We start from the raw sequence: 21,344 nt of genomic DNA on the forward strand, positions 1-21,344 counted from the left end.
ACAACGTCCCCAGCAAATATACTGTATACAAATCAGAAAAGACCTGAAACCAGGGGAAAAGAAAGGGAAAGAAAGAAAAAAGAAAGAGAAAAAAGATAAAAACAAAAACAAAACAATACAAAAATAGCAGAATATGATCAAATATGATCAGGCTAGTGCATAGATCAGTGCCACACACTAGATTTTGGGCGTATTTTGGTCTGTTAGAAAAAAGTGCCTCCTAAAATTTTAAAGGAAGAAAGACATATATGTACAAAATAAGGGTTGATACAATGAAGGGATGGAAGATGACTGTAAAGATGAAAATTATAAAAGGTTTTATAAAAGGACTTGGTAAGATAAGTTGTTTGAAAAAAGAAAGAAGATTTAAGAAAAGAAAAAAAAAAAAGGAAAAAGGGAGAGAATGTGATCAGGCAGGAGACTAGAACAAAGCCATACACTAGTGATTTAGGGTATATTTTGATCTGTTAGAAGAAACTGTACCTCAAAAATTTTAAAGAGAGAACAACTTATATATATATGCCAAAAATAAGGGTAACTACTATGAAGGGATAAAATATGACTCTAAAAATGAAAAATGAAAAATGTTTTTTTTTTTTTAAAAAGGGATTGATAAGATGTTGGTTAAAAAAAGGGAAAAAGAAAAATAAAAAAAAAACAGTCCACAAAAATAAACTTTGATGAAATAATGAATCATGGTTAAAAAAAAAAAAAAAAAGCCATGAATCTATGTGCAGTATTCCCCTAGCGCTGGAGTTCTCCCGTTCTCCTTGATCGATCAACTTGGTCTTGGCTTGCTGGCTGTTTGTGCTGATCTTCTGGGGGAGGGGCCTGTTGCTGTGGTTTCCAAATGTCTTTGCCGGAGGCAGAATTGCCCCGCCCTTGTCGGTCCGGGCTAAGGAAGCTGCTCCGGTTTGCTCTCAGGAGCTTTTGTTCCCTGCAAGCTCTCCGTACAGCCTTGGAGGACCAGGGTAGAAATGGTGGCCTCCCAATCTCTACCCGGAAGAGCCGAGAACTCGGGGCCCCGCTCCTCAGTGTGCCCCCAGAGAAAAGCAGTCACTTCCGTGTCCCCGGTCTCCGGCCGCGCCCCGTGCTCACCCGGCCTGTGACCGAGCGTTGCTATCTCTGGTACCCGACCCCGCGCAGAGTCTCCAAACCCAGCAGATCCCTGCAGTGCGTTCCCGCACCGCTCCTCCCCGGGAAGGAAGGGGAGTCTCCCCGGATCTGCCGCTTGTTGGGTCCCTGCTGGAGGAGCCGTGCCCCGACTGGGCCGCAGATCACAGTTTATGGCAACCCCGAGCTGAGAGCCCGCGACTCTGCTCCGTCTCTGCAGCCGGCTTCCCCGCTCCGATACCTGGGAGCTCTGGCGCACTCAGGCACCCCCGGTCTCTCTGTGACCCCGAGGGTCCTGAGACCACACTGTCCCGGGAGGATTCCACCCCCCGCTTAGCCACTGCAGCGATGTCCCTCCACGGAGCCAACTTCTAAAAGGTCCGATTTTGTGCTCCGCGGCTCTAGCACTTGCCAGAAGCGGCCGGCGGAGGCCCCTCCCCCGCCGTCTATCCTCCCAAATATCGCCTCGGATTCACTTCTCCGCACGTCCTACCTTCCAGAAAGTGGTCACTTTTCTGTTCAGAGAGTTGTTGCTACTCTCTTCTTCGGTCTCCTGTTGAGTTCGTAGGTGTTCAGAATGTTTTGATCCCTATTCAGCTGAATTCCTGAGACCAGACGAAATCTAGGTCTCCTACTCCTCCGCCATCTTGCTCCGCCTCCCCTAGAATATTATTTAACCTCCATGTATTTTGTGCTCTTCCAGATGTTTTCTTTTGGTCAGTTTCCAGTTTTAATAGTATTGTGGTCAGAAAAGATGCATGGTATGACTTCAGTCTTTTTGAATGTGTTGAGACTTGTTTTGTGTCCTAATATGTAATCTGTTCTGGAGAATGTTCCATGTGCTCTTGAAAAGAATGTGTATTCTGCTGTTTTGGGATGAAATGTTCTGAATATATCTGTTAAATCCATCTGTTTGACTGTGTCATTCAAATCCCATTCCCTTTTTGTTTTCTGTTTAGATTATCTGCCCATTTATGTAAGTGGGATGTTGAAATCCCCTACTGTTACTGTATCACTATTGATCATTTCCTTTATATTTGTTAACTGTTTTAAGTATTTGGGTGCTCCCATGTTGGGTGCATATATATTTAGAAATGTTATATATTCTTTTTGATTTGTCTCCTTTATTATTACATATTGTCCTTTGTTAGACTGTTTTAACATCTGTTTTGTTCAATACAGTGTTGCTGCTCTGGCTTTTTATCAAGATTCATTTTTATGATAAATGTTTTTTGCCTTCCCAAACTTTCAGTCTGCGGGAGTCTTTAGTCCTGAAATGAGCCTCTTGTAGGCAGCACATGGGTGGATCTTGATTATTTATCCTCTCTGTCACCCTATGTGTTTTGACTGGAGTATTTAGTCCATTTACTTTCAAAGTAATTACTGATAGGTATTTATTACCATTTTTTTACTTGTATTTGTGTACTTTTTTTTTCCTTGCTCTCTTTCATGGTTTGGTGGTTTTTGTTAGTGATTTACTTGGGTTCCTTTCTCTTTATTCTTTACTTATCTATGACTGGTTTTTGATTTGTGCATACCATTAGGTTTACAGATCACATCTTTTGTATATAGCAGTCTATATTAAGTTGATGGTTGCCTATATTTGAACCCATTGTTTAGTCATCTGTCCCCAGACTTTAGACATATGGTATCATATTTTGCATCATTTATTTTTGTGAAACCCTTCACTGCCTTTGCAAATTTACTTATTTTTACTGTTTTTGTACTTATTTTTGATTTTCATACTTTTACTTATGATCTTTCCTTACCACTTAGAGTCCTCTCTAATATTTCTTCTAGGACTAATTTAGTGGTTATGAAGTCATTACATTTCTGTGTGTCTTAGAAATTCTTTATTTCTCCTTTATTCTGAATGATAGCCTTGGTGAATAGAATATTCTTGGCTGCAGATTTTTCCCTTTCAGCTCATTTCATGTATCATGCCATTGTCTTCTGGCCTGAAATATGTCTGCTGAATAATCTGCTATAGCCTTATGGAGTTTCTCTTGTATGCATGTATCTTTTTTTTTCTCTTGCAACCTTTAAAATTCTTTATCACCATTTCTTGCCATTTTAACTATTTTCTTTTTTTAAATTTTATTTTATTATGTTAGTCACTCATTAGTTTTTGATGTAGTGATCCACGATCGTTGTTTTCTTATAACACCCAGTGCTCCATGCAGTACGTGCCCTGCTTAATACCCATCACCATGCTAACCCATCCCTCCACCCCCCTCCCCTCTAAAACCCTCAGTTTGTTCCTTGGAGTCCATAGTCTCTCATGGTTCATCTCTCCCTCCAATTTCCCTCCCTTCATTTTTCCCTTCCTGCTCCTAATGTCCTCCATGCTCTTCCTTATGTTCCACAAATAAGGGAAACCATACGATAACTGACGTTCTCTGCTTGACTTATTTCACTTAGCATAATCTCCTCCAGTCCCATCCATGTTGATGTAAAAGTTGGGTATTCATCCTTTCTGATGGCTGACGCATATTCCATTGTATATATGGACCACATCTCCTTTATCCATTCATCTGTTGAAGGGCATCTTGGCTCTTTCCACAGTTTGGCTATTGCAGACATTGCTGCTAGGTACATTGGTTTGCCTGTGGCCTTTCTTTCCACTACATCTGTGTCTTTGGGGTAAATACCCAGGAGTGCAATTGCTGGGTCATAGGGTATCTCTATTTTTAATTTTTTGAGGAACCTCCATACTGTTTTCCAAAGTGGCTGTACCAACTTGCATTCCCACCAACAGTGTAAGAGGGTTCCCCTTTCTCCACATCCTCTCCAACATTTGTTGTTTCTTGCCTTGTCAGTTTTTGCCATTCTAACTGGTGTAAGGTGGTTTTTGCCATTCTAACTGGTGTAAGGTGGTATCTCAATGTGGTTTTGATTGAATTTCCCTGATGGCGAATGATGATGAACATTTTCTCATGTGTCTGTTAGTCATTTGTATGTCTTTGGAAAAGTGTCTGTTCATCTCTTCTGCCCATTTTTTGACTTGATTATTTGCTTTTTGGGGGTTGAGTTTGAGAAGTTCTTTATAGACCTTGGATACCAGTCCTTTATCTGTAGTGTCATTTGCAAATATCTTCTCCCATTCTGTGGGTTGCCTCTTTGTTTTGTTGACTGTTTCCTTTGTTGTGCAGAAGGTTTTTATCTTGATGAAGTCCCAAAAGTTTATTTTCCCTTTTGTTTCACTAGCCTTTGGAGATGTATCTTGAAAGAAGTTGCTGTGGCCAGTGTCCAAGAGGTTACTGGCTATGTTCTCCTGTAGGATTTTGATGGATTCCTGTCTCACATTGAGGTCTTTCATCCATTTTGAGTTTATCTTTGTGTATGGTGTTAGAGAATGGTCAAGTTTCATTCTCCTGTATATAGCTGTTCAATTTTCCCAGCACCATTTATTGAAGAGACTGTCTTTTTTCCATTGCATATTTTTTCCTGCTTTGTCGATGATTATTTGACCATAAAGTTGAAGGTCCATTTCTGGGCTCTCTGTTCTGTTCCACTGGTCTATATGTCTGTTTTTGTGCCAGTACCATGCTGTCTTGGTGATCACAGCTTTGTAATATAGCTTGAAATTGGGCAACGTGATGCCCTCAGCTTTGTTTTTCTTTTTCAACATTATCTTGGCGATTCGGGAACTTTTCTGATTCCATACAAATTTTAGGATTGTTTGTTCTAGCACTTTGAAAAATGTCATTGGAATTTTGACCGGGATGGCCTTGAAGGTATAGATTGCTCTGGGTAGCATAGACATTTTAACAATGTTTATTCTTCTGATTCATGAGCATGGAAAGTTTTTCCATCTTTTTGTGTCTTCTTCAATTTCTTTCATGAGTGTTCTGTAGTTCCTAGAGTAGATCTTTTACCCCTTTGGTTAGGTTTATTCTGAGGTTTCTTATGGTTTTTGGTGCTATTGTAAATGGAATCGTTTCTTTAATTTCTATTTCTACAGTTGCATTGTTAGCGTATAAGAGAGCAACTGATTTCTGTGCATTGATTTTGTATCCTGCCACATTCCTGAATTGCTGTGTGAGTTCTAGTAATGTGGGGGTGGAATCTTTTGGGTTTTCCACATAAAGTGTCATGTCATCTGCAAAAAGAGAGTTTGACTTCTTCTTTGCCAATATGAATACCTTTTATTTCTTTTTGTTTTCTGATTGCTGTTGGTAGGACCTCTAGTACTATGTTGAACAATAGTGCCGAGAGTGGGCATCCTTGACATGTTCCTGATCTTAAGGGAAAGGCTCTCAGCTTTTCCCCATTGAGGATGGTATTCCTTGTGGGTTTTTCATACATGGATTTTATGAACTTGAGGAATGTTCCCTCCAACCCCATTTTCTGAAGAGTTTTAATCAGAAGAGGATACTGTGTTTTCTCAGATGCTTTTTCTGCATTAATGGAGAGGACCATGGGGTTGTTCTCTCTCCTTTTATTAATGTGTTCTTTCACATTGATTGATTTGCGAATGTTGAACCACTCCTGCCTCCCAGGGATAAATCCCACATGGTCGTGGTGGATGATCCTTTTAATGTATTGTTGGATCCTGTTAGCTGGGACTTGTTTAGTATTTTGGAATCCATATTCATCAGGGATATCGGTCTGAAATTCTCCTTTTTGATGGTGTCTTTGCCTAGTTTGGGGATTAAGATAATGCTGCCTCATAGAATGAATCTGGAAGCTTTCCTTCTGTTTCTATTTTTTGAAACAGCTTCAGGAGAATGGGTATTATTTCTTCTTTCAATGTTTGGTAGAATTCCCCAGGGAATCCATCAGGCCCTGGACTCTTGTTTTTTGGGAGGTTTTTGGTCACTGCTTCTATCTCGTTACTTGTTATTGGCCTATTCAGGTTGTCAATTTCTTCCTGTTTCAGTCTCGGGAGTTTATAGGTTTCCAGGAAGGCATACATTTCATCCAGGTTGCTCTGCTTATTGGCATATAGTTGTTGGTAATAATTTCTAATAATTGTTTCTATTTCCTTGGTGTTAGTCGTGATCTCTCCCTTTTCATTCATAATTTTATTAATTTGGGTCCTTTCTCTTTTCTTTTGGGTAAGTCTGGCCTTTGATAAGTCTGGCCAGTGGTTTATTGATATTACTAATTCTTTCAGAGAATCAACTTCTAGTTTCGTTGATCTGATCTACTGTGTTTCTGGTTTCTAATTCATTGATATCTCCTCTAGTCTTAGTTATTTCTCTTTTAATGTATGGCTTAGGCATCATTTGTTTCTTTTTCTCTAGTTCTTTAAGATGTAGAGTTAGATGGTGAATTCGGGATTTTTCTCTTTTTTTGAGTGAGGCTTGGATGGCTATGTATTTCCCCCTTAGGACCGTCTTTGCAGTATTCCGTAGGTTTTGGACTGATGTGTTTTCATTTTCATTCATGTCCATGAATTGTTTAAGTTCTTCTTTGATTTCCTGGTTGACCCAAACAGTCTTGAGCAGAGTGGTTTTTGACTTCCAAGTGTGTGAATTTCTTCCAGATTTTTTCTTGTGATTGAATTCCAGTTTTAAAGCATTATGGTCTGAGAAGATGCAGGGAATAATCTCAGTCTTTTTGTATCAGTTGAGACCTGATTTGTTACCCAGTATGTGGTCCATTCTGGAGAAAGTTCCATGTGCACTCAAGCAGAATGAGTATTCTGTTGTTTTAGGGTGGAATGTTCTGTATAATGAGGTCCATCTGGTCAAGTGTGTCATTCAAAGCTCTTGTTTCCTTGTTGATTTTCTGCTTAGATGATCTGTCTATTGCTGAGAGTGGAGTATTGAGGTCTCCTACAATTAATGTATTATTGTCAATATGACTCTTTATTTTGGTTAACAGTTGGCTTATGTAGATGGCTGCTCCCATGTTGGGGGCATAGATATTTACAACTGTTAGATAGATCTTCTTTTGGATAGACCTTTTAAGAATGATATAGTGTCCTTCAGTGTCTCTAACTAGTCTTTAGTTTAAAATCTAATTTGTCTGATATAAGAATTGCTACCCCAGCTTTCTTTTGAGGTCCGTTGGCATGGAAGATGGATCTCCACCCCTTCACTTTCAGTCTGGATATATCTTTAGGTTCACATTGAGTCTTTTGTACACAGCATATGGATCGTTCCTGTCTTTTTATCCAGTCTGCAACCTTGTGCCATTTTATGGGAGCATTTAGGCCATTCCCATTGAGAGTGATTATTGTAAGATATGAATTAATTGTCATCATGTTGCCTGTGAAGATGTTGTTTTTATAGATTGTCCCTGTAAATTTCTTTTCTGTATCACTCTTGGGGTCTTTCTCCTTTTATAAACCCCCTTTAATATTTCTGGCAGGGCCAGCTTAGTGGTCACATATTCTTTTGGTTTCTGCTGGTCGTGGAAGCTCTGCATCTCTCCATCCATTCTAAATGACAGCCTTGCTGGATAAAGTATTCTTGGCTGCATATTCTTCTTGTTTAGTACCCTGAATATATCTTGCCTGGCCTTTCTGGCTTGCCAGGTCTCTGTGGATAGGTCTGATATTATTCTGATATTCCTCCGTCTGTACATAAGGAATCTCTTCCCCTTAACTGTCCTTCAGATGGTTTCCTTGGTTCTAAGATTTGCGAGTATTACTATTACATGCTGGAGCATTGGCCTGTTTTCCTTGATCTTGGGAGGGTTCGTGTCTGCCTCTAGGATATGAATGTTTGTTTCATTCACCAGATTAGGGAAGTTCTCAGCTACGATTTGCTCAAATATATCTTCTAGTCCTCTCTGTCTCCACCCCTTCAGGGATTCCAGTAATTCTGACATTGGAACGTTTCATGGTGTCACTTATTTCTCTGATTCTATTTTCATGTTTTCTGAGTTGTTTTTCCCTGGCCTCCTCTTTTCCCTTTTTGTCTATTATTTGGTCTTCTAGGTCACTAATTTGTTTTTCTGCCTCACCTACCCTACCTGTTAGATTATCTAAATTAGATTGGATCTCACTGATTTTTAAGCATTTTTAAGTTCTGCCAATTCAGCTTTCATTTCTGCCCTTAGAGACTCTATGTTGCCATTAATCGATTTCTCCATTCTAGCTATTGTCTTCACAATTGCTAGCCTGAATTTCATATCTGACATCTTGGTTATACCTGAATCCATTTGTAAGTCTGTGGCATAAGTCATAATCTCTGAGTCTTTCCTATTTTGGGGGTTCCTCCTCCTAGTCATTCTGTTGAGGGGTGGTTGAGGGAATGTACAGTGTCCAAATTATTGATCAGAACCCAAGCAAGATGCACCTGTTTTCTAGGGACCTTAGGGTTGCTGGCCTCTTGTTTTCCCTCTTGTCTTCTGGGGGAGGGGCCTGCCATGCTGTTACTCAGGCTACCCTTTTTGGGCAGAGTTGCCGTGACCCCTGTGGCAGGGTTTGGGCTTAGTGAAAACCGGTTTTGGGGGGCTTTTGTTCTCTGGCAGATTTCCGTGGCATCTGCGTCTCTTCTGAGAGTCAGAGCAGAAGAGACTGTTTCCACCTCTCTGCCTCAGAGCAAAGAGATTGCAGTCTGTTCTATGCATCACTGAGCTCTCCAGGCCACACTATCTCTGTTTTTGTCAGTGCTGCTATAAACTGCAGTCCTGGGTTATGTACCCCTCAGGAGCATTCCCAGTTCTCACCTTCAGGTTTGGGCACATCTCTGCTCTTTGTTCTTCTAAAACCGCCAGCCCCCCCCCCCCCCCCCCCCCAGTTTACACGCTCAGCCCCGCTGCTCCAGGTTTCCGTCTGGTGGCTGCCCTAAAGTCCTTTTCCTGTTGCTACTGGTCTGCGAGTCTGTTCCCCGTCCCCAGTGCATGAGACTTTCACTCACCGGCAGTGTAGGATCCCCACGGCAGACTCCCTCCCTGTTCCATTTATCCTCTGATATCTGCCCACAGAATCACAGCTCCCCGCTTCTTACATCAAAACCAACCGCCTGTAATACTCTGTAGAGAGCCACATCTGTCTTCTTATATCTCGAGCTGATTTCCTCAGTGTTCAGAGTAGCCTCGTAGATACCCAGCTTAATTCTGGGGACTGGTTGGAATAGGGTGCCCTACTCCTCCATCATCTTCCTCCCATTATGTGTTTTGGGTGTGGACCTCCTTGGGATGAATTTTTGGGGGGATATCTGTGCCTTTTGGATCTGGATATATGTTTCCTTCCCCAGATTAGGGAATTTTTCAGCTATTATTTCTTCAAAACACTTTTCTGTCCCCTTTTTCTTTTCAGGTCCATTCAGTGTGTATATAATGAATTTGTTGGAGTCACTGAGTTTCCTAAGTCTATCCTCATTTTGCATATTTCTTTTCTCAATGGCTTAGTTTGATTACTTTTCATTACTCTGTCTTCCAGTTCATTAATTTGTTTCTCTGCTTCCTCTAGCCTGCTATTAATTATGTCAAGTTTATTTTTCATTTCATGCATTGTGTTCTTCATCTCTGATTGGTTCATGTTTGTCTATTAAGTTTTTCACTGATATCTGCTCTTTTCTCAAATCTAGTGCATATCTTTATGATAATTACCTTAAATTTTATATCTAGCATTCTACTTGTATCTGTTTCACTTAGTTCTCTTGATGTAGTTTGGTCCTGTTCTTTCATTTGGGACATATTTCTCTTGAGTCTTCCATTTTGTCTAACTCTCTGTTTTTGTGTATTAGGAAGGTCAGCTATATCTCCTGCTCTTGAAAGTAGTGGGCGGGCTGCCCACTTTTATCAAGGTGGTACTGGTGGGTTCTGAGACTGGCGCTGTATGAGATTGGTTCAAAAAGCATGCATGGTTAGGGGGCATAGTTTTAGCAATGTGTGCACATAGTCCTCAGGCGGTGATCAGCCACTACTTCCAGGACTAAGGCCCTGCAAAATGTGCGGGTCAGGGGATGCATTATTGTTGAGGTTTATGCTGGTCTTCTCGGGGAGGGGAACCACAGTTCTGGGACTGAGGCAAGCATGACTGCCAAATCACAGGGCAGAGGGCTTGGTGTAAGAAAGCAGTGAGTGTCAGCGTTGCACTGGTTCCTTCAGGTGGCCTTGTGTTTATGCTAAGAGGCAGGGGAGGGAAATGTCACCTGCCAGCTCCTTTATTCCTGGAAGGCTCCCCCTGGGATCCCTGCCTATATGGGATATGTTCTGAGATGAGTAAAGAACTCTCCTTCCTGTATGCACCAGGCATTTTCCACACTGCTGCTTCTACACTCGATCTCAGCAGGCTGCTTCTAGTGCTGTCTCTTTAAGGGTAGGACTCAGCTTCCTAATGCTCTCAGGGGTCTCCAGGAGCCAAGACTGATTTTTAGCATTCCAAGTTTTAAGTCCCTCTAGTTTAAAAACTCACAAAATTTGACCCCTCTTGCTTTCAAAACCAAATGTTTTGGGGGTTTGTTTTCCCCATGGAAGCTCCCCACTGTGATAGTCTTTTTTTTTTTTTTCTTGCCCTTCTCTGCCCCCTAGGCTCCCTCTTGACTGGATGCCCAGGGCCCTTTTAGCTCCCCACCATGTCTCTGCCCATCCTACCCTTTTTGTTGTGGTCTCTTCTCTACCTTACTCATGGAATTTGTTCTGCCAGCGTTTGCATCATTTTTTGGGTTATTTTACACTTACATCAGTGTTATTTAGTTGTATCTGTGGGACCAAGCAAATTTAGGGTCCTTCTACTTGGCCATCTTCCCAGCCTCCCAATTGAGATCTTTATTTACGTTTTTAATTTCCAGTCCAGAAGTTCTCTGTTTTCATTAGTTTTGGTAACTTTTGTAGTCTCTTCCTCTTAATCCATAGGTCCTTCGTTTATTTCTTTAAAAACAAGAATAAATGTATTTGATATTATATATTCTAACATATACATTCTTTGTGGATCAGAGTCCGTTTGTTGTTTCTGCTATGTCTTGTCCAGATACTTCCTTGTGTTTTTAACTTTCTTTTCCTTCTTTGTGTTTTCTATTTTTTCTTTTAATTATGGGCTCATATTTCTTGGAACTTTATCTGTTGTAATTCTTTGACATCTTGGTAGCTTCCTCCAGGGGGGAGATATTTATTTTGTTTCTGCCAAGTATATGTGGGGGCTACTAGCTTGGGAGTACTTTAAATGTATTCTTGTTTGAGATTTCTCATATTATCCAGTTAGTTTTATTCTGCAGGTTATATGAGCTATCACTTGTGTTTGCCAATGGAAATACTTCTTTCCTCTCTACTTGGTGCCCAATCTTTGAGACAGTCAATTTTCCTAACAGTTCTTTGGAGTGAACTCTTTATTTCTAGTTAACTCTTAAGTTGAGGATGTAAAACTTTGAGATACCAACTAATAGGGTCCTCACTAAGGTTGCCCACCTTAAGCTTTTTCTAGGTTTTGTTTCCTGATTCCATACTCTTGAACCATCCTATTTTAAAGCAAATGATTACAAGGTAAAAGCTGACTTTATTGTTTATCTCTGCATTTCTGTTGTTTTTTAGTCTAGGATTCTGAACAGTCTTTATAACAGCTTACTGGATCATTTCTCCCATTTAAAATGTTTTTAAAAATATTTTATCAGCATTTTTAGTTGCTTTTAGCAGGAAGGTTGATGACTTCTCTTCAGTTTTACTGAAAAAGGAATTCCAGCTGTTTCATATTTTTAACATGAACTTTTTTTGCCTCTAGCTCCCCATATATACTGCACCACCTCTGCAGTCTAAATATGTTGAAGAACAGCCTGGTCGTTTACAAATGGGCTTTGCATCCATCCGCACTACAACTGGTCATTATATTGGCTGGTGCAAGGTAAGTAAGTTCTAATAGTGGTTTAATGTTGGAGGTTTCTGATTTGTTCAGACAGATGATTCTTCTGTTGCATTTGGTATTGACAGAGGTTACTCAGTGACGTTCATCAGGTGAATGGGTTGATCTAGAGGCCCTAAGACAGTTTCATTCTCATCTTTAGTACCTTGTCACAGATAACTAGAAGGCTAGGCTCAGCTAGGAATGTTGACTAAAGCACCTACATGTGGCCTATCAGGCATGGTGATCTCAGCATAGTCAGATAACTTACACAGGCAGTTCAAGGCTCTTGTAAGAGCCTCGAACAATAAGCTGCTTATTTATCATCAGATGTCCAAGAAAGTTACTTCTACAGCATTCTATTTTTAAGTCACAAAGGCCAGCCCAGTTTTAAAGGGAGTGAAATTAGATGCCACCTCTCATTATGAGTAGCAGCAAAGAATTGTGGCCATATTTAATAATATTTAATCTACCGTACCACTACTACATAGATTAAGATAGTTGAGCAAGCATTTATGTTATTTTTCATGTATAGTTGTTTGGCTACTTACGAGAAGTTCTGAAATTATTTCTCAATTGTTCCTTACTTGACTAAGGAAAATGTTAACTAGGTGGGTTTAGCTCATAAGACCATTCTGAATATAGTCAGCTATTGGGAAAAATAGAATTCATCTGACTTTAATACTTAGCTTTAAGTCAGCATTATCTAGCAGCAGAGTGATGGAGTAAGCTGATAAAATATTGATATTTCACTATCCTCACAACAACATAGGTGTGTTAGCATCAACATCTCCAATGTCATTTTCATCATTCTGACCTAATAACCACACAACTTTTTCTCAGATATAACCTATCCAATTGTAAACCTTTGTTCTTTTTTGTTTCTAATCCATTCTTTTTTCAAAAAAGATTCTAATGATTTTATGAAACACTAAATGTGAATTCTGGTCATTCCAGATGATATTTAAAACATCTGATGAATACATGGTGTTATTTTTTTAAAATTTGTGTCTGTCAGACAACTCTAATAGTATTAGTTGTATTATACACTCTTAATAGTTTGATCTCAGAGGAGAATATATTAACTAATTAGGGTTTGAATCATGCCCCTAACTCTATATACCAACAACCGGGTGATTCATACTTAAGCCTCCTGAGACCTAATTTTCCATAGTGTTCTCAAATTTGTTTTCAGTGAGGTAGATTGTTCCTGAAAGATCCTTAAATTGCTATTGTTACTATCACCCAATTTAAGACTAAAAGAACTTTTATTCTGTTAATACGCTAAAGTGAATAGGTTGAAGAAGGACACTTTGAATGCATTTCATCTTCAATGTAAATAACTTTTTTTGATTTTCCCCTAAAAACATAATCTATTCTTTAAAAATTACTTCTGAGTCAAATTGCATTCTGCATTAAACTTAGAATCTTGCAGGGCATATTCAGTTTCTCCTCCTCTCCTTAGTGTTTGCAAATTTAGGTAGCAGTGAGCCACAGTGGTAAAAGTGAATTCCTAAACAAGCTAAGGAAGACTTCCCAAAAGAAGTGACTAGTTTTCTTCCTCAACAGCTACATGATTTTCAGTCAACCAGTCAATAGGTATTATAACTTCAAAGGTGAGGTTTTCTCAAGAGAGTCTTTAAAGAGAAGTAACTCAGTGACAGTTAAGGTCTGTGCTGGTTTATACAGCTTGAAACCACAATGAAGGGATGAACCTCTACATCTCTGATCATCATGAAAATATCTGAAACAAGGTTACTAATACCGAGATATCACAATAGTAATGACTTATCTCTTTACTGTGTAATATAACTACTTCTATGTTCTTTGCTTTAAAAATCCTTTTTGTTTTTATACCATGATTTCATAGCAGCTAGTTCAGAGATAGAGACCATATATTTCAGTTACGTTTTCTGGTTTCTTCAATATTGTACAGCATGACTATGGGTAAATCATTCTCTGCCTTCATTTTTCTTCTGATGTAATTGAGATGGTACCTATCACTCAGTAAATTAATGTAACCATATTTCTTGCATTGAAATAAATTCGTTAGAAATAGGTAAAAGAGCAAATTTGATTTAAAACTTTAATCACTTCAATGGGTTAATATAATCTTGATTTGTAGAGAATTTATATTCCTATGTAAAAATAATATAAACACTAGTGTGTGTAGGATGATTTCTATCCTGAGATAAATGTCTTATTTAGGGTTTTTTGCCATTCTAATGCACACTGAGAAAAAGAGGATGAAGTACTTTCTTTAGGTTTGTTGTTACTACTTTCTTCACAAATCATTATGGTGTTGCTACCACATATTTATTAATCAGATGTTGCTTCTCAGCAAATACCTCTATCCATGATTTATTTAAATTCCATTCATTTTTCTAAATCTTTATAAAATAAGATGATAAATCTTTGTATTTCTGCAATAAATTATCTGTGAGATGCTCTACTTATAGGCATTACTTGTTTATATGAGGAAAATAGTAAACAAGTATTAGCCATGTTAAACAGAATGAAAAGCAAGAAATGAAGCTAAGTTCGAGTATTCTCATGTGAATAAATGGGAAAGTTAGATTTGAGTGCAATGCTAAGTCAACATTTTAATATTGATTAATGTGGAATATTTGATTTAATTATCAAAATCTTCAAAAATGCAGATGTCCTTTTTTTTTCTTTTTGCTTAGGGTGTTTATGTGTTTGTGAAAAATGGAATAATGGATACAGTACAATTTGGAAAAGGTAGGTGAGTGAACCATCCATAATTAGAAATGTTCTATCGTCTTTTTAACTTGCAAGGTTTAAATGTGAGAAAAAATAAAGGTGGTAAGTTATTCATTATCATGTTTTACCAACTGAGAAGATACTCTGTAAAGCACTTTATGATAACAATACCAAAGTAATAGTACCTATCATTTATTAAGCAGTTACTGTATGCTAAGGCACTATGGTAAGCATTTTACACAATTTATCTAATTTAATTTCTATACCAAGTCTATGAGTGTTAGTATTATAATTATTCCCCTTTTCTTCAAGATTTTATTTACTTATTTGAGAGAGAGAGAGTGCAAGTGTGAGTGTGAGCAGAAGCAGGGGAGAGACAGAGGGAGAGGGACAGCAGACTTCATGCTGAGCACAGAGCCCGACACGGGGCTCGATCTCATGACCCTGAGATCATGACCCAAGTGGAAACCAAGAGTCAGACACCCAACTGACTGAGCCAACCAGGTACCCCTATAATTATTTCCTTTTTACAGATAAGGAAACTGAGGTTTAGAAAGGTAAAGTAGGTTGCCAAGGTCACATAAGAAGTAAGTGGCAGCACCTGGACTCAAACTGAGGTCTGTTTTAGCTGCAAAGCCCATATTATATACTCAAAGCATAAATTGGAAACATGTCTACGTTGTTATCAGTTAGTTTAAATAGGTGCTATTTGCTGTTAAAATCTGTAGAATTTTGCTATCTATTGCTAGGAAACACTAATACCAATCAGTTACTCTAGAATATTTGAGCTAATGTTGGAAAGCAATTGTATTTGATTCTTTATTTTGATAATGGTATTTGACAGTAGATATATCTTCCTAATATTCTTGGCCTACGCCAGTTGTTAAAATAAATGTGTATGGGAGACAGAAAGATCAGCTAAAATTTTAAATGTCTCCATGATGTTGATGACCTGTAAATGTATTATCATTACTTAGGGTTTGTAGGAATTAATTCCAAATTGTATTCCTCATCAATCTTGAGGAATATGATTAAATAAGTGATTGCCATTAAATAATTAACGGTGATAGAAGAGTCTGTTTTTTTTGGGTTGTCTGGAAACAGAAATAATTTAAATATATAAAAAGCCGAGAAATCTAGACTTGTGCCTGCTCTTCATCTACTTTTGGTCTAGGCTCACTTCTCCTCTTGATCATTGGTTTTAATCAAGAGCAATGGCTGCTGTGGGTATTGGGGAGTGATGGCAAGCAGGGCCTACAAGCTACATGTATCCCTTGTCAGTTATTCAAAGTTCCTTAATAAAGTATTTCTATTCCTACTAGATCCTATCAAAATTTGAAGAGGTAAGTCCAGAAGCATTTCTGTTAGAGAGACACAGTCATGCATTTATTTTATAGTAATCCAAGCTAAGGTGTGAACTCTAGCATCATATTTCATTAAAGAGTAATAGTTGCCTGTATTAAGAAAACAATTATTAAATCAGCTATGGAAGGAAGATTTTATTTTGTAGCAAGTAACTATTTTAACTAGCTTTTTCATTTGCTGCTTAAATCATTATTTTTGTAGCTTTTTTTGAAGAGTGTTTAAACCATCTTCTGTCTTAGCAAATCTCTTTAGCATTTCTGCATCATATATAGAATGCCTAATTTTAGTAAGTCATTTATATTAATTTTTAACTTATTTCTTAAAAGATGCGTATATCTATCTGAAGAATCCACCTCGAGATTTTCTTCCAAAACTTGGAGTGATTACAGTTGCAGGATTGGCAGGCTTGGTTTCAGCAAGAAAAGGTAGGGTTTTAAAAAATACATTTTTTTCTTTCAATGCCATTATGTTCTGAAATATACTATCATGGGAAGACCTCATATCCTTTATTGAATATTGTTAGGATAGGGAACTATGAAGATTTTTAGATTCTGTGTTACAGCATGTTTACTTTTATAAACACTGTGCTTTAAAAAATAGAGCGATTTCAAGATGTTTAACATCATTAGTTATTAGGTAAATGCAAATGAAAATCACAGTGACATATTACTACACACATATTAGAATATCTAAAATTAAAAAGACTGACCATACCAAGTATAGTCAAGAATGTAGAGCAAGTGAAACTCTCATACACTGCTGGTGGGAGTACAAAATGGTACAGCCATTCTAGAAAACAATTTGACAGTTTCTCTTATAAAGTTAAACATGCTCTTATCATGAGATCAAGTAATCGCACTCCTGGATATTTACCCTGGAAAAATGAAAAATCTGTACATAAATGTTTATAGTAACTGTAATTACCAAAAGCTGGAAACACCTAAATGTCTTTCAGGAGTAAATTAAACTGTGGCACATCCAAACGGAATTATACTCATGAATAAAAGGAATAAACCATTGACACATGCAACAATCTTGATGAATCTGACATAAAGAAGCCAGTCTAAAAGAGTTATATATTCTGTGATTCTAGTCATATAACTTTCTCAAAATGACAAAACTATAGTAACAACAACAACAACAAAAAAACAGGTCAGTAGTTCCCAGGAGTTAAGAGTGGGAAGATGTGACTATAAGGAGGTAACATAAGATTTTTTTTTTTAACAGTGATAGAACTCTTCCATATCCTGATTGTACTGGTGGTTACAGGATTCTATACATGTATTAAAATTGATAGAACTATAGATCAATTTTCTGTATGATATTTAAAATAAAATACAAAAATATACAGCTATTATTAAAATTATAATTTATCATTTTGTCAGCTTTTAGATAACTTTATTTTTTAAAAGATTTTTTTAAATTTAAATTCCAGGTAGTTAACATATAGTAAATATTAGTTTCAGGTGTACAATTTAGTGACTCAACAGTTTCATACAACACCCAGTGCTCAGTACAACAAATGTACTTCTTAATCCCCATTATCTATTTAACCCATCTCCCCACTCACCTTCCCTCTGGTAACCATCAGTTTGTTCTCTATAGTTAAGAGGCTGTTTCTTGATTTGACACTGTCTCTTTTTTCCCCTTTGCTCATTTGTTTTGATTCTTAAATTCCACATATGAGTAAAATCACATGGTATTTGTCTGTCTCTAACTTACTTCACTAAGCATAATACTCTCTAGTTCCATCCATGTTCTTGCAAATGGCAAGATTTCATTCTTTTTTAAGGTTGAGTCATACTCTGTTTTATATATATATCTATATCTATATCTATATCTATATCTATATATATCACATCTTTATCCATTTATCAGTTGATGGATACTTGAACTGTTTCCATAGTTTGGCTACTGTAGATAATGCTGCTATAACATTTGGATGCATGTATCCCTATGCATTACTATTTTTGTATTCCTTGGGTAAATTCCTAGAAGTAGAATTGATGGATTGTAGGGTAATTCTATTTTTAACTATTTGAGGAAATTCCATACTGCTTTCCAAAAGGCTGCACCTGTTTCCATTACCACCAACAGTGCAAGAGGGTTCCCCTTTCTCCACATCCTCACTAACACCTGTTGTTTCTTATGTTACTAATTTTAGCCATTCTGAAAGGTATGGTAGTTTTGATTTGTATTCCCCTAATGATGAGTGCTGTTAAGCATCTATTGAAGTGTCTGTTGGCCATCTGTATATCTTCATGGAAAAATATCTATTCATATCTTCTGCCCACTTTTTAATTGGCTTGTTTATTGAGTGTTGACTTTTATAAGTTCTTTATATATTTTGGATAATAACCCTTTATCAGATATGTCATTTACAGATATCTTCTCCCATCCCATAGGTTGCCTTTCAGTTTTGTTGATTGTTTCCTTCACTGTGCAGAAGCTTTTTATTTTGATGAAGTCCTAATAGTTTATTTTTGCCATTGTTTCCCTTGCCTGGGGAGACATATCTAGAAAGAAGTTTCTATGGCCAATGTCAAAGAAGTTACTGCCTGTATTCTTTCTAGGATTTTCATGGTTTCCTGTCTCACAATTAGGTCTTTAAGCCATTTACAATTTATTTTTGTGTTTGGTGTAAGAACGTGGTCCAGTTTCATTCTCTTGCATGTTGCTGTCCAGTTTTCCCAACACCATTTGTTGAAAACACTCTTTTTTTCTACTGGATATTCGTTCCTTCTTTATTGAATATTAATTGACCAAATAGTTGTAGGTTCATTTCTGTTCACTTCCATTGATCTGTGTATCTGATTTTGTGTCAGTACTGTGTTGATCACTGCAGCTTTATAACCTGAAGTCCGGAATTGTGAGGCCTCCAGCTTTGCTTTGCTCTTTTTGACTGCTTTGGATATTTAGGGTCTTTTGTGGTTCCATGCAAATTTTAAGATGTTTTGTTTTAGCTCTGAAAAATGCTGTTGGGGCATTTTGATAGGAATTGCATTAAATGTGTAGATTGTTTTGGGTAGTATGGACATTTTAACAATATTTGTCCTTTCAGTCCATGAGCATGGAATGTCTTTCTATTTCCTTCTTTCATCTTTAATTTCTCTCATCAATGTTTTATAGTTTTAAGAGTAAAGGTCTTTCACCTCTTTAATTAGATTTATTCCTAGGTATCTTATTTTTTTTAATCTAAATTCAATTAAGTAACATATAGTGTATTGTTAGTTTCAGAGGTAGAGTTCAGTGATTCATCAGTCTTATATAATGCCCAGTGCTCATTTTATCACATGCCCTCCTTAATGTCCATCACCCAGTTACCCCATCCTCCCACCCTCCTCCAGCAACCTTCAGTTTATTTCCTATGATTAAGAGTCTCTTATGGTTTGTCTCCCTCTCTGATTTCATCTTGTTTTATTTTTCCCTTCCTTCGCCTATGGTCCTCTGTTTTGTTTCTTAAATTCCACACACCAGTGAGATCATATGTTAATTGTCTTTCTCTGATTGACTTATTTAGTTTAGCATAATACCCTCTAGTTCTGTCCACGTCATTGCAAATGGCAAGATTTCATTTCTTTTTTGATGACTGAGTAGTATTCCATTGTATATATATACCACCTCTTCTTTATCTATTCATCTGTTGATGGACATCTGGGCTCTTTCCATAGTTTGGCTGTTGTGGACATTGCTGCTATGAACATTGGGGTGTAGGTGCCCCTTTGGATCACTACATTTGTATCTTTGTGGTAGATACCTAGTAGTGCAATTGCTAGGTCATAGGGTAGCTCTATTTTCAACTTTTTGAGGAACCTCCATAGTGTTTTCCAGAGTGGCTGCACCAGCTTGTATTCCCACCAACAGTGTAAGATGGTTCCCCTTTCTCCACATCCTCATCATATCTGTTGTTTCCTGAGTTGTTCATTTGAGCCATTCTATCTGGTGTGCAGTGGTATCTCATTGTGGTTTTGATTTGTATTTCCCCAATGCCAAGTCATATCGAGCATTTTTTCATGATGACGGCATACACTATGTGGAAAACCCAAAAGACCCTAACCCAAAATTGCTAGAACTCATACAGGAATTCAGCAAAGTGGCAGAATATAAAATCAATGCACAGAAATCAGTTGCATTTCTATATACTAACAATGAGACAGAAGAAATAGAAATTAAGAAGTTGATCCCATTTACAATTGCACCAAAAACTATATGATACCTAGGAATAAACCTAACCAAAGAGGCAAAGGATCTGTACTCAAAAACCTATAGAACACTCATGAAAGAAATTGAGGAAAACACAAAGAAATGGAAAAATGTTCCATTCTCATGGATTGGAAGAGCAAATACTGTTAAAATGTCTATGTTACCTCAAGCAGTCAATACATTCAATGCAATCCCTATCAAAATACTATCAACTTTTTTTCACAGAGCTGGAACAAATAATCCTAAAATTTGTATGGAACCAGAAATGACCCTGAATAGCCACAGGAATGTTGAAAAAGAAAACTAAAGCTGGTGGCATCAGATTTCCGGACTTCAAGCTCTATTACAAAGCTGTAATCATCAAGACAGTATGTAATCATCAAGACAGTATGGTACTGGCACAAAAACAGGCATATAGATCAATGGACAGAATAGAGAGCCCAGAAATGGACCCTCAACTCTATGGTCAACTAATCTTTGACAAAACAGGGAAGAATATCCAGTGGAAAAAGGACAGTCTCTTCAATAAATGGTGTTGGGAAAATTGGACAGCCACATTTAGAAGAATGAAACTGGACCATTTTCTTACACCATACACAAAAATAAACTCAAAATGGATGAAAGACTTAAATGTGAGACAGGAATCCATCAAAATCCTTGAGGAGAACATTGGCAACAACCTCTTTGACCTTGGCTGCAACAACTTCTCGCTGGACACATCTCCAGAGGCAAGGGAAACAAAGGCAAAAATGAACTATTGGGACTTCATCAAGATAAAAAGCTTTTGCACAGCAGAGGAAACAGTCGACAAAACCAAAAGACAACTCACAGAATGGGAGAAGATATTTGCAAATGTCTTATCAGTTAAAGGGCTAGTATCCATAATCTATAGAGTTTATCAAACTCAACACCAAAAGAATAATTCAAGCAAAAATGGGCAGAAGACATGAACAGGCATTTCTCCAAACAGGACATACAAATGGCCATCAGATACATGAAAAAATATTCCTAGTTATCTTACTGTCTTCTGTGTTGTTATTGGTACAGATGCACAGATTTCTGTATATTGATTTTGTACCTGCGACTTTACTAAATTTGTCTGTCAGTTCTAGCAGTTTTTTGGTGGAGGCTTTCAGGTTTTCTATATATATATGTTACCATGTCATCTGCAAATAATGTAAATTTTACTTCTTGCCGGTTTGGA

The 21,344-nt window shown here is 37.6% G+C and overlaps 1 protein-coding gene and 1 long non-coding RNA gene across 3 annotated transcripts in view; both read left to right on the forward strand.

Annotated features, from left to right (window-relative positions):
• Positions 1 to 21,344, forward strand: part of LOC141370610 (uncharacterized) — a 202,930-nt gene that overhangs the window by 99,129 nt on the left and 82,457 nt on the right. The gene's annotated exons all lie outside the window — the stretch shown is intronic.
• Positions 1 to 21,344, forward strand: part of APOOL (apolipoprotein O like) — a 138,162-nt gene that overhangs the window by 81,824 nt on the left and 34,994 nt on the right. For both annotated transcript variants that reach the window (XM_025879346.2, XM_025879422.2), the window contains 3 exons: positions 11,732 to 11,851; positions 14,536 to 14,590; positions 16,264 to 16,362. In XM_025879346.2, the coding sequence (XP_025735131.1) occupies positions 11,732 to 11,851; positions 14,536 to 14,590; positions 16,264 to 16,362 (274 nt within the window). The remainder of the gene's footprint in view (positions 1 to 11,731; positions 11,852 to 14,535; positions 14,591 to 16,263; positions 16,363 to 21,344) is intronic.

The sequence above is a fragment of the Callorhinus ursinus genome, unplaced genomic scaffold (assembly GCF_003265705.2).
Source record: "Callorhinus ursinus isolate GAN/ISIS: 27379988/994484 unplaced genomic scaffold, GSC_fseal_2.0 scaffold40, whole genome shotgun sequence".
Taxonomy (NCBI): Eukaryota; Metazoa; Chordata; class Mammalia; order Carnivora; family Otariidae; genus Callorhinus; species Callorhinus ursinus.